Genomic DNA, 12,563 nt, shown 5'->3' with positions numbered 1-12,563 from the left:
GCGTGTACGTCTATTTCCGGTGGGTCCGGATGTTGTTTTCCGTGGCTGTGCGGTTATTTCCGGTTGACCCGGATGTGTTCACTGGTTGGGGGGGCTATTTCCGGTTGGCTGGGCCGCTGTTTCCCCAGTGAGGGGCTTGTCCGGGCAGTTGTTGCCTTGGTTACGCGTTATTTCCAGTTAGCCCGGATGTTGTTTCCCGTGGCCGGGCGGCTATTTCCGGTTAACCCCGGATGCGAATCCCCGTCCCGCGGCGGGGAGGGGCCCGGCTGCTCCCGTCTCTCCCCCTCCCCACTTCGGCTTTTTAGGAGGGCGATGACGTCAGCGCCTGAGCTGAGGCCTCCGAGCCGGAAGCGGAAGTAGCGGCGGGGTCACGTGAGGCTTTCCCCCCCCCCCCCTGCATCCCCACCTGACGTCAGCCGCCCGCCCGGCGCGAGCCGGCTTCTACCCGCCGCGGCGCGAGGCCTCCCCCGCCCCCCTCCAGGGGCGGGGCCGTAACGGTCCCGTCCGGCGCGAGGCTCCTCCCCCCCTCCGCCCCCGCCCCCCGCGGAGCCGGCCGGGGCCGGGATGGCGGCGGCGGGGCGAGGCCCGGGAGGAGGAGGAGGAGCGGGAGGTGGTGCGGGTCCGGGTCAAGGTGAGAGGTCAGGGGTCACGGCGGGGTCAGGGGTCACATGGGGCGGGGAGGGGCGCAGAGCGTGGGACCCCTACAGGGCGGGGGTCAGGGGGAGCCCAGGGCGGGGGGCTGGCGAGAGGAAAGGGGGGTCGGGATCGGGGCGTGAGGAGGGAGTCTCCCCCTCCCCCACCCAGCCCCTCCGACACCCCTCCTCCCAGAGCCGGGAGAGAACCCAGGAGTCCTGGCTCCCAGCCCCTGCTCTAACCACCAGCCCCCACTCCTCCCAGAGCTGGGGAGAGAACCCAGGAGTCCTGGCTCCCAGCCCCCGCTCTAACCACCAGCCCCACCCCTCCCAGAGCTGGGAGAGAACCCAGGAGTCCTGGCTCCCAGCCCCGCTCTAACCACCAGCTGGCTCCCAGCCCCCCCTCTAACCACCAGCCCCCACCTCCCAGCAGGAGTCCTGGCTCCCAGCCCCCTGCTCTACCTCCCAGAGCTGGGAGAGAACCCAGGAGTCCTGGCTCCCAGCCCCTGCTCTAACTACCAGCCCCCACCCCTCCCAGAGCTGGGAGAGAACCCAGGAGTCCTGGCTCCCAGCCCCCGCTCTAACCACCAGCTGGCTCCCAGCCCCCCCCGCTCTAACCACCAGCCCCCACTCCCCTCCCAGAGCCAGGGAGAGAACCCAGGCGTCCTGCTTGTTCTTGTGCCCTCTACGCCCCACCCTTACTGCCCCCGACAAACCCTTTTTCCTTCACTGACCGTGTCAGAGCCAGAACAGAACGGGGGACGCGACCCAGTGTCCCTTTCCCCTCCTGCATTAGCGGACGCCTGCGTCTCGTCCCCCGGCCTCCCCCCGGGTGGCTGCGTGGAGGCCAGGAGATCTGGGGCGAGGCACCTGCTAAGGAGGGGCAAGAAACGCACAGGAAGTCAGGCCTGCCACAGCCAGCGAGGAGAGAGGATTTCGGTGTGAAAGAGCGCCAGGAAACTGCCCTGCCCTGCCCCTGTGTCTGCGGAGATCTCCGTCCGAAACACGGGAGGATCTGTGCAGCGCAGGGGGGGTGGGGAATGAGCCAGGGCCTTTCCCCTCTAGGGGGCGCCGGCTCCCCCTTGGGCGCCAGGATGGGGGACCGGCTGGCTCAGGGGGTGGGGAATGGGGCACGGGGCCTGTCCCCACTAGAGGGCGCTCACTCCAGTCCTGTCTCCCCAGAAGCGCGAGGGGTTCCTGCAGCCCGAGTTCCGCACCTTTGCCGTCGATCCCCAGATCACCTCGCTGGATGTCCTCCAGCACATCCTCATCCGCGCCTTCGACCTCAACGGGTGAGTCCCGCCCCAGCCGCCAGGGACCTGTGCCCAGCGTTGGAGGGTTAGACTGGGGGGGAGATGGGAGCCAGGACTTCTGGGTTCTCTCCCCAGTGCTGCTATTTCTGGGGTTGCCTGGGAGTTAGATCCTGACTGAGGACGGAGCTAGTGAAGAATTTGAGGCTGTTGGGAGCAAAGAGGAGATTTGGGGGACAGATGAGCGCATTCGGTCTGAAGAACTAATGGGGGACCCTGCGAAAGGAGGGAAGGCGGGGGGCCGGAACGGCTGGTGAAGGACCCCTAGAGAGTAGTGGGGGGGTTCTGTATGGTTGAGGATGCCTCCCGTTGGGGTCCTTCATCATGGCTGACAGCAAACCTAACGAGGCAGGGGAGGTTCTGTGTAGCCGATGGAGGACTTCAAAGGGGTGTGTGTCCTCACAGCCAATGGGAGACCCCAAGGGAGCAGTGGGAGGTTCCGTGTGGCGGATGGAGAGAGTGTGGGGTTCTGTACCGACGGGGGAGCCCGAGAGGTGCCGGGAGGGAAGACGCTGTGCCTGGGGTGACGTTGTCCTGCGTGCGTTGGAGCCAATCACCTCCACTTCACCCAGGAAGAAGAACTTTGGGATCAGCTACCTGGGCCAGGAGAAGCAGGGCCAGGAGACGTACCTGTCGCTGCTGTCGGACTGGGACCTGACCACGGCCTTCGCCAGCGCCTCCAAGCCCTACCTGCAGCTCCTCGTAGACATCAAGCCTTCGGAAGACAGTGAGTCACTGTGGCAGGGCTAGGGACCCAGGAGTCCTGGCTGCCACCCTCCCGGACTCTTACCGCCAGACCCCACTGCCCTTCCAGAGCCGGGAACAGACCTTGCTAACTGTCATGTGCTGCTCTCTCAGGCCCCCTGCTGGAGGACTGGGACATCATCAGCCCCAAAGATGTCATCAGCACTGATCTGCTCCTGGTGGAGAAGCGGTCCCTGGCGGCGGCCGCCCTGCCTTTCACCCAGACCATCATCTCCCAGGTGGGTCGAGAGGGGACGGGGAGGAGGGTGGTTCAGGTAGGAAGCACCCTAAGCTACGTGGATGGAACAGAGTTCAGAAGAGAACCCAGGAGTCCTGGTTCTCTCCCCCCAACCCCACCGTTTTAACACACTAGACCCTACTCCCCTCCCAGAGCCGGAGGTAGAACCCAGGAGTCCTGACTCCCGCTCTCCTGCCTGCTCTTCCTGGTAGCTGGTCCCAGCTCTGTTGTCCCAATGCTAGGATCATCATGGTCCAATGAAGTCTCCTACTGTATTGACCTCCCCGGGCTGCTCCCGTGCCTCAGTTTCCCCCCATACAGTGGAGAGGATCCTGCCCGCCCCCGGCGTCTGACATGCCTTGCTCTGAGCAGGACTCGGTCAGTGACCCCGTCTCTCTGCCTAGGTGGGCCGGACGCTGTCGAAGGTCCAGCAGGCTCTGAGCTGGTCCTACGGGGAGGACGTGAAGCCGTTCAAACCGCCGCTGAGCGACTCCGAGTTCCACACCTACCTGAACCACGAGGGGCAGCTGAACCGGCCCGAGGAGCTGCGGCTGCGCATCTACCATGGCGGCGTGGAGCCCTCACTGCGCAAAGTGAGTCTCTGGGGAGTGGGGCTGGGAGCCCGGACCCCTGGGTTCTCTCCCCGGCTCTGGGAGAGGAGTGGGGTCTGCTGGTTAAAGCAGGGATGCTGGAGCCAGGACTCCTGGGTTCTCTCCCCAGCTCTGGGAAATGGGATATTGGGGATAGTGGAGATGGGATGTCAGGGGGTGCTTAGACATGGAGGAGAGATGTCGGGGTGCGTGGCACAAAGGGGCATAGCGTGCCCGGCTATGTGGGACAATGCCTGGTGCTGAGACCCCTCTCTGCCCCCCAAGTCGCGGTGGGATGCTGGGAGAGGCAGGGCGGGTCAGAGGCAGCGTGGTGGGACGCTGAGAGGTGGCGGGAAGATGCCGGGCGTTGAAGCTCCTCTCTCTGCCCCCCAGGTGGTGTGGCGCTACCTGCTGAACGTCTACCCGGACGGGCTGACGGGCCAGGAGCGCATGAACTACATGAAGCGTAAGACGCGGGAGTACGACCAGCTGAAGGGCCAGTGGGCGGAGCGGGCCAGCCCCGAAGACCTGGACTTCATCCGCAGCAACGTCCTCAAGGACGTTCTCCGCACGGACCGCACCCACCCCTACTACGCCGGCTCGGAGGACAACCCGCACCTGACTGCCCTTCACGACCTGCTGACCACCTACGCCGTCACCCACCCGCAGATCTCCTACTGCCAGGGCATGAGCGACATCGCCTCGCCCATCCTGGCCGTCATGGACAACGAGGCCCACGCCTTCATCTGCTTCTGCGGCATCATGAAGCGCCTGGAAGGCAACTTCCAGATGGACGGCGAGGTGATGTCTCTCAAGTTCTCCCACCTCAAGCTGCTCCTCCAGTACTCGGATCCTGAGTTCTACGCCTACCTCCTCTCCCGGGGTGCTGACGACTTCTTCTTCTGCTACCGCTGGCTGCTGCTGGAGCTGAAACGGGAGTTTGCCTTTGAGGACGCCTTGCGGATGCTGGAGATAACCTGGAGCTCCTTGCCACCGGATCCTCCGGAGAAAGAGGTGGAGCTGGTGGGGCCGCCGGCCAGGCTCAGTGAGAGCGGCCAGCCTGTCCGCCAACGCCACATGCTGCGGCCCACCTGTAGCTTCGAAGCGACTGGGGACCGGCCTTGCTTGGAGGACCCCGGAGACCATCCTTGTCTGGAGCAGAAGAGCTTATTGAAGCAATCCAGCTTTGGAGAATTCAAGTACTACAGCGCTCGTGAGGACAGCTCCGAGGAAGAGCCTTCGCTGAGATCCCAGCGCTCTGTGGAGGAAGAGGAGGACTTCTGCAGCGAGCAGGACCCCTTGCTCCAGCTCCCGGCCATGACCAAGTCTTTCTCCGCCCCGTCCCTCCGGCTCCTGACCCCGCCCACGCCCTCCCGAGACTCCACCTCCTCCCCCTCCCCCCTCCCCGGCAGCGAGAAGAGCGAGAGCCTGCCGGAGGAGAAGGGAGATTTGGCAGGTGACACGCCATCCTCCTCACCCAGCAGCCCCCTCCCCGCCGCCCCGTCCCCAGCCACGGTGAGCTTGCCTCCGCCGCAGGAGTTCGGCAAAGGCAACCCCTTCATGCTCTTCCTGTGCCTGGCCATCCTGCTGGAGCACCGGGACCACATCATGAAGAACAACATGGACTACAACGAGCTGGCCATGCACTTCGACCGCCTGGTGCGCCGGCACAATCTGGCCAAGGTGCTGCACCGGGCCAAAGCCCTCTTCGCCGACTACCTCCAGTCCGAGGTCTGGGACTCAGAGGAGGGGGACGAGGCGGCCGCAGAGTCCCCAGCCGTCTCGTGACATCTCCCCCTCCCCCAAAACTCTCCCACCACTCCCCGTTCCGGTGGCCTCCTTGAGACTCATCACAGGTCAGCCAGGAGGGACTCCTTGCTCTGGATCCTCTCTGTTCCCCCTGGATCTAATGGTCTCCTTGGAAGATCCTTCGTGGACCAACCGGGATCTCTCCCCCCTGTGAGACCCACTCCCTCCATCCCCCTGCAGATCTAATGATCTCCCTGGAACATTCTTCATGAACCAACCAGGATCTGCCCTTTCCATTGGCATCCTCTCTAATTTCAACTATCTCCTTGGAAGATCCATCAGAGACCACTCCTGGGTGGGTGTCCCTTCCTGTTAGATCCCCTTCAAACACCCCCCGGATTTAATGTTCTCCTTGGAAGATCCTTCATGGACCTACCAGGATCTGGCCTTCCCAGTGGGTTCCCCTCTAACCATTCCCTTCCGACTCCAGTGATCCTTTTGGCAGATCCATCCCCTTGGAAGATCCTTCAGAGACTCCGGTGCCTTTTTCTTTTATGTGCATTAGCGGATCCGGTTTTTGGTTTCTCTCCCCGCTGCGGCTGCAGCCTCTGACAGCGTCGCTGCCCTAAGCTGGGGAGGGCTCCCAGCTCCCCGCCCCAGAGATTCAGATGCTACGTTGAGTGTTAAGACTTGACGGCTGGGATGTACGTGCGCTTTTCCGTTCCGCTTTTCACTGACCCATAACTTGGCTGGTTCCCCTTTAAACCAAGTGGCCCAGTCGTGGTATATTTCCTGCTCCCATGAAGAGATTGAGTGGAATTTATTCCGCGCTTTGGAGGAAGACCAGACATCAGCTCCCATGATGCAAAAGGGCAGGAATCCGGGATGCTGGGGGATCAAACAACGTGTGATCTCTGCTGGCTTGTCACTTCCGTTCGGTAGCCGTTTCCCTGGGCAAACGGACCCCAGTGGCTCCTTGGATTTGCTCGGATGTAAAACTAACCAGAGATCTTCGATCAGCTGAGTCTTTCTGTTCCTGTTTTAACGAGAGATCAGCTGTTGATAGAGGCAAGACCTGCTCGCATGTGGATTGACTTCTGGGGCAGGAGCCGTAGCGGTGGAGAGGGGCGGGGTGGAGGTATCGCAAACAAAACCATTCCCGTCGATCGCGCCTCTTCGCGCTGCGTTAGCGTCCCTGCGGCGGGTTGGCTCTGGCGTGCGATCTGCTGACGGCCTGTCCAGAAGCGGGTTCTGATCTCGGCCGGGCCAGCATCAGTCTGGAGCTTCTCTGGACGCTGCCGAGATCGGAGCCTCGCTCGTTTCTATGACACAGGCTCGGCAGCGGAGCCTGGCCTGCATCAGCCGCGCCGATCTGGGAATTTCTGCAGACGAAGACGTCTTCCGAGCATCCTCTTTCCCCTTCGCGTCCGCCCGGAGTTGAGCGGGGCTTGCTCAGCTGGGATCTAGCCCCGATGCCTTTTTGTTTCAGTAGCATCCGTCTGCGTTGGCCTTGTCTTAGCTCAGAGACCCACCCCCTGCATCACTGCATGTGTTGGATGGCCTGGCTCAAGACAGCGACGGATATTCCCCCCCTCTGGATATCTGCCCCTCCTATCGTCCCAGAGCTGGGCTCTTTGTATGACGTCTGAGATGAATCCCTTCATGCAGCCACGTGGGGTTTAGAGCCTCTAAGGCAGACGAAGCAGAGAGCTGGCTGTGCCATAGCAGAGAAGGGGATTTTCTCTAGGTCCTATTGGAAAAACAAACAACAACAAGGGGAAACGTGCCTGCTCCAGTTCCTGTAGGGGAGCAGCCTGGCCACTAGAGGGCACTGATAACTCGCGCTGGGCTCTGCAGATCTGAGTTCTCTACCCCAGGGCCGCTCTGGGTTGTGAGATCCCCCAGGATCTAGGTAGGGATGGGGAGAGAAACCGGATGTCCCCGCGGTGTTGGTTCAGGGGGGATCTTTCTGGTGATCTGGGGGATCGCCAGAGAGTTGGTACGTAGCCCTGTATCCGGAGGGACCGGCAGGCGGAGCCCGGATTGGCAGGCGTCTCTGGGGGGGTGTATCCGGCCTGTGGGAGGTCCCGAGAGATTGGCCTGCCCAGAGCCTGCACCGGTGCGGCCCCTGTCCCCCACCCAGAGCTCCTACGCATCTTCCCCCCCCCCCCCCCGCCTCCTCAAACTGGCCGTGCCTGGGGAGAGAAATTGATTACGACTCGTGTTGTAACTGACCATCGGTGGCAGCAGTTGATGCTTCTCTGGGCTGATGGACTAGGCTGATGCGCAGGGGGCTGTCGGCCGTGGGGCGGAGGCAGAGGGGACTGGCCCCTCCCACCAGATTAACTTCCCCCTTAATTACAGCCCACAGCTAGTCAACTGTAGCAGCCCTGCCCTGGTCAGTTTCACACCCCTTGGCTGGCCCAGCTGTAACTGACTAGCTGCAGGAGCCGTCTTGCGACCCGACTGGCCCCCGAGCCCGATGGAGCCGTCAGTGGCCCCTGCTAAAGGCCATTCAGTTCTCGGCCGCTTGTCTCCTTGCGAGCAGGGTTGGCTGGCTTGACTCCCCGGCGCTCTCCGTTCATTGCGCTCGAGGGGGGTTTTCACATTTGACCCGCGTCGGCATCTTCTCGCCTTTGGCTACCTCCGAAAAGCAGTGGCTTGAAAACGCCACGTTCTGCCTTGCTGCGCGGCCCCTTCCCTCGTCCCGGCAGGGAGTCGGACGCAGTTACAGGGACGGGAGCCACTTGGGCTCTGCCCTGGATCGCGCATGGGCCGAACCTTAAACTCGGGTTCCAGATCTTCGCAGCGGGAGCGAGGGGCAGGGGTGGGCAGTTCTAGGCAGCAGTGAGGCTCTGTGGGAACAGGGGTGCCCAGGGGATCGCCCTTCAGATCCAGGGGCGTTTGCCTCCCCATCTGTTGTTGGCTCCAGCGTCTTGCCGACGCCGGGAAGGCGCCTGACTGCGGTGTCCAGCAGAATGGACGCAGCACATGCTCCCCCTACAGCCCATTGCAGGAGAGTGTGATGGGCTGACCCCAGCGGGTGGCGTGCTCCTTGATAGCCCATGGGGGGCGGCAGCGATCACTCTCCTCCGCCCTTCCCGTGCCCCCCGGGCAGCCCCACAATAGCTTAGCCCCGAACAAACACGCACCAAGCCCTGCCCTGCTGCTCTGGGGCTAGATCAAACCTGCCCCAGCGGGATGCTTCCTCCGGAGCTCCCAGCGTGAGGAAACAAGGAAGCCGCCGGTGTGTCTCTGACAACTCCGGTGATTTGTGCCGCTTCCTTTGAACGGGCAGGGGGCTCTTGGATTTCACCGCCGGAGGAGGGTCAGACTCGACTCTTGTGGACACTCGTGTCCTTAAAACACCTCCATCCTCATTGCCAAGGTTAGGATCTTCTGATCCCAGCCAAGAAACGGGGAGTCTCTTTTCCAAAGCTGGCCAGAAACCAGGCCCTCGAACAAACCCTTGGCATCTGTTCCCGAGCAAGACTTGGCAGGATCGCTCGTCCCCTTCCATTTTGTCTTTCCCCACCCTCTCCTTGCTCTGGATTTAAATGAGGCAGACGCCCCTGACTTGCCCACGAACCTGCTTGTGGTACCACCCAATCTGGAGAGGTGCAGGGAGGAAAAATGTTTTCCTCTGTCAGTTAGAAAGTGCTCAAAGACCAGCTCCCCAAGTGGGGAAGTCAACAGCATGACGCTGATTTCCACCAGCTGAGCATCCGGGGCCTATTCTTGCGTCTAGTCCATTGCATTTTTGCATCTAATCAGTTTCAGCCTCAGACCGAAATACAGTTCGGCCGGGCAAGACCTTCCAGCCCGTCCCTCAGGGCTCAGGTCGCTCTAGGCTGGGCTTTCAGGTCAGCACGAGAGGCTAGTTTTGGGGTGTGGTGGTTTTTTTTGTAAACAGAGGGAAATTGGGGATGTGAAACTGAAACTGCAAAGAATTGTCATTGCGACTGACGCTGAGGTCCAGAAAAGAGGAAACTGCTTTGGAATTGAATGGAAACTGACCCGATTCTGATTTGCCTCTAATCAAAGGGGATTAATCTCTGCTCCGCCCAGAGGGGGTGCTTGCTCCTGGAGGAAGATTTGTGCCCAAGAGGTCAGGAGGGGCAGGTTGCTACCGTCTCAGGCCCAGGCCCTGGAAGGTATTCAGGTGCTTAGCTCAGAGCCAGCGTCTCTAAAGGTCTCCAAGTCTAAATAAGAGCTAGATTTTCCCCAGAGCTCAACACCCGACGTGCTCAGCTCTCGGGAGAAATTGCAGCTCTTTAAAGTTTGCCTTTGATGCATCCAAAAAAAAAAAGTCTTTCTTTAAAGCTCCGATTTGCTCCATGGAGGTTGGTTGTCTGAGTCTCCGCCAACGGACGAGGCTTCAGGGGCAGGCGTGGTGCTCTGTTCCGTTCCATGCCACTCGCAATCGTCCATTCTCTGCTTCCCTGGATTTAAATGACACACAGGACTGGCGGGTGGGAATTTTCGAATCCGGCTCCAGCCGCGCTTTGCCTGAAAGCTGGTTCTTTTAGATCCCCGGGGCTGCTTTTCAATCTAGATCAACTGGGCTCGGGTGAAAGCTACGAAGCCGTTGCTGGCACAGTCAGCTGGGAGGCTGCCAATGCTGTGGGTGTCTTGGGAGCGACCGGGGACGGTTTTCCAAGTGACTGAAAGACACCCTGACACCCACTCCTGTCTCCCCCAAATCCATTGGGTTGTAACTGGTGATGACTTTATATTCTCTGGCACCTGGGACAGGTTTATCCTGAGACGTTTCCCAAACCCAGGCTGATGGTTTGTGGGTCTCCAGATGCCAACTTTTCCCCCAGATCTTGTTCCTTCTCACACACTGGATTCATCTTTCCTAAGAGCCTGGTACGTCTCCATTGGAAACTTTGCCAAATTCATCTCAGAGAGAAATGGAGGTTGGGTTGGGGTGGAAAACACCCCGTGTTTAGTAGGAAACGCAGCTTTGCTCCACCAAAGTCAATAGAATGAGGACAGTTTGTGCTCTGACTGTCAGCTCAGAGACGGCCAGAGCGGGAATCAGGCCCGATCTGGTTTTCTGCTCCCCTCGTTAAGGTTGAGATCATTAAACCTGAAGGAATTTTGAATTGATCCGGTTTCCAGGAAGTGCTATTTCTCTTTGGGGCCACGGCTCCTGGGTAATTTCACTCCTTTGCCTAGTCAGTTTCACCTGCTGAGCTGGCAAATTCCTGGGCAAAAATCCCAATTTTAAAAATCAATCCAAGGAACCGTTGATTTTTTTTTCTTTAAAAATCCTTGTGGATCTCAATATTTAAAATCTGAGACAGATCCTAGCGCCCTGGGCGCTGGCAAATCAGATCTCTGGGTATTTTGCCGTGGGGGCTAAATTAGCAGTTGGAAATCTCAGCGGTCATTGACTGCAGGAGAATGTGAGCCCCCCAACCCCTCAGAGCCCCCCCTCCCCTTAACGATCTGACTGATTTTTGAACTGGATCAACCCCAAATTCTTTAGTGATGTTTCCAAAAATTCCAGCGGCGTTTGCTGCTCGATGGCCCCGCTGTGCTGGGATAGTGTTGTTATTGTAGGGCCTACTGTGTCTTCCGCTTCCTGGCTTTGTGCTGGGGGCCCCGTCCACACTCGTGCTCTGCTGCTGAAACCCAGGCGCCCGTTTGATCTCTTTGTAGATGAGCTGCGGGGCTGAGTTGTGAATGTTGTGGTTGGTGTTCAGCCTTTCCTTATTTCGTGCCGCTCTATTTATTTTGCCAACCTTCTGGGTTGTGAAGTTTATTTACCCGGCCGGGCTGTTTAAACAGGACAAAGGTTCTGAAACAAAGGTGGGACTCTCACGGGGTGGTGCTGAAATCAGGCAGCTGGACTCTTCTCACAGGCTTTGCTTCTTTCAGGCCTGGTGCGCTCTCGAGATCCGGGCCCCCTCTGAAAAAGAAACGTGGCCCTCGCACCAGGAATTGACCGAGCAACTTCTCCTGGCTATGGACTCTCTAAAAACTGCAGTGGATTCTGGGAGGGAGGCTGGGGGAGCAGCCAGTTAACACTGCCTTGGGGGGCTCGAGGCGTCACTTTCAAGGGGGATTGGGTGCTCCCCCCCGCCCAGCCAACGGTGGCGATTCTGGATTCCTCTGGGGGAAAGACCGAGGAGTTGGATTCTGCTCCCGTTAACGACCAAGCGCCTGGAGCTCTTCCCCCTCCAGGCTGCCAGCGATTCGATCTCTTTCTGCCTCCCAAGCAGCTGAGTTCTCTAACCGACCCAAGGAACCAAATCTAGCTAAAGCCGCAGCGGAGGGCGGCCGGCCGGGGCGTTGGGCGGGTGGCAAGGGGACCTGGCCTGGATCAGGCTGGGTTTATGGCCTCTGAGTCAGCACTGCTGTTCCATCCCCTGTATATATCCTCTGTACAGTCGGAGACCCCACATGTTCCTAAACCCCCGCGCCCAAAGCTGGGCTTGGCAAAGGGGGTCCCGCTCGGGCCTTGGAGTGAATGTGCTACAGGAATGAAAGTGGAAATAAAAGGAGGAAAAAGTGGATGGTTGTGGCCGGGTTTGTTCATGGGCAGGGAAAAGAGAGAGGAGGGAGGCCCCAGGAAGGGTCCAGGAGTCCTGGCTTCCAGCCCCCTCCTTCCCCTGCTCCCCGAGCTGGGGAGAGAACCCAGGAGTCCTGGCTCTCACCTCTAGCCCCCACTCCAAGAGCCTGGGAGAGAACCCTGGAGCCCGGAGCATCATGTTACTCCAGTGAGAGCCGGAAGCCTTCGCTCCAGTCTGGCACCATCCCTGTGAACTGTCGAGGGGAGGGGGAGCTAGTGGTTAGAGCAGGGGGCTGGGTGCCAGGACTCCTGAGTTCTCTCCCTGGTGCCAGGATGGGAGGAGGGGTCTAGTGGGTTTGAGCAGGGGGCTGGGTTGTCTATATCACCACTGCCTTGCAATGGATGCACTCAGGACTGTGGCCATGTGTGTCATGTTCCCTGTACTGCAGTGACCTGATGGGTGATCCCCCCCTCCCCGTTCTCTCTTGCTTTGAGGCAGGCTGGCACATCTCCTTCCTAGAGATGCAACCTGGCTCCTGTCTGGGGGAGAATGTGCTTCTATCTGCCTAACACCCCCTCCCCCTGGGGCCATTTTTCAGATCCACCCACAGCCCCATCCAGTGTCTCCATGTAGCCTGGGGCGCCAGAGCAGCTTAATAAGGGAGTTTATCTGCTTGGGCTCAGACCAGGGGCTCCCAGGGATCCCTCCCGGCCTGCACATCTCCAGGGGCTCCCTGGGTCCCTCCTGGCCGGCTCCGGCTCTCTCCGTTTCTAACC

At 60.1% G+C, this 12,563-nt stretch overlaps 1 protein-coding gene across 1 annotated transcript; it reads left to right on the top strand.

The window, feature by feature from the left end:
• Nucleotides 1–171: 171 nt before the first annotated feature.
• Nucleotides 172–11,788, top strand: TBC1D25 (TBC1 domain family member 25). Its single transcript, XM_039510370.1, has 6 exons — nt 172–219; nt 1,815–1,924; nt 2,515–2,669; nt 2,801–2,925; nt 3,329–3,517; nt 3,908–11,788. The coding sequence occupies exons 1-6, from the start codon at nt 187–189 to the stop codon at nt 5,300–5,302; spliced, it is 2,007 nt and encodes a 668-aa protein (XP_039366304.1). The 5' UTR covers nt 172–186; the 3' UTR covers nt 5,303–11,788.
• Nucleotides 11,789–12,563: the final 775 nt, after the last annotated feature.

The sequence above is a fragment of the Mauremys reevesii genome, linkage group 22 (genome assembly GCF_016161935.1).
Source record: "Mauremys reevesii isolate NIE-2019 linkage group 22, ASM1616193v1, whole genome shotgun sequence".
NCBI lineage: Eukaryota > Metazoa > Chordata > Testudines > Geoemydidae > Mauremys > Mauremys reevesii.
Note: the sequence above shows the minus strand (reverse complement) of the source record. Positions and strands in the feature narration are given on the sequence as shown.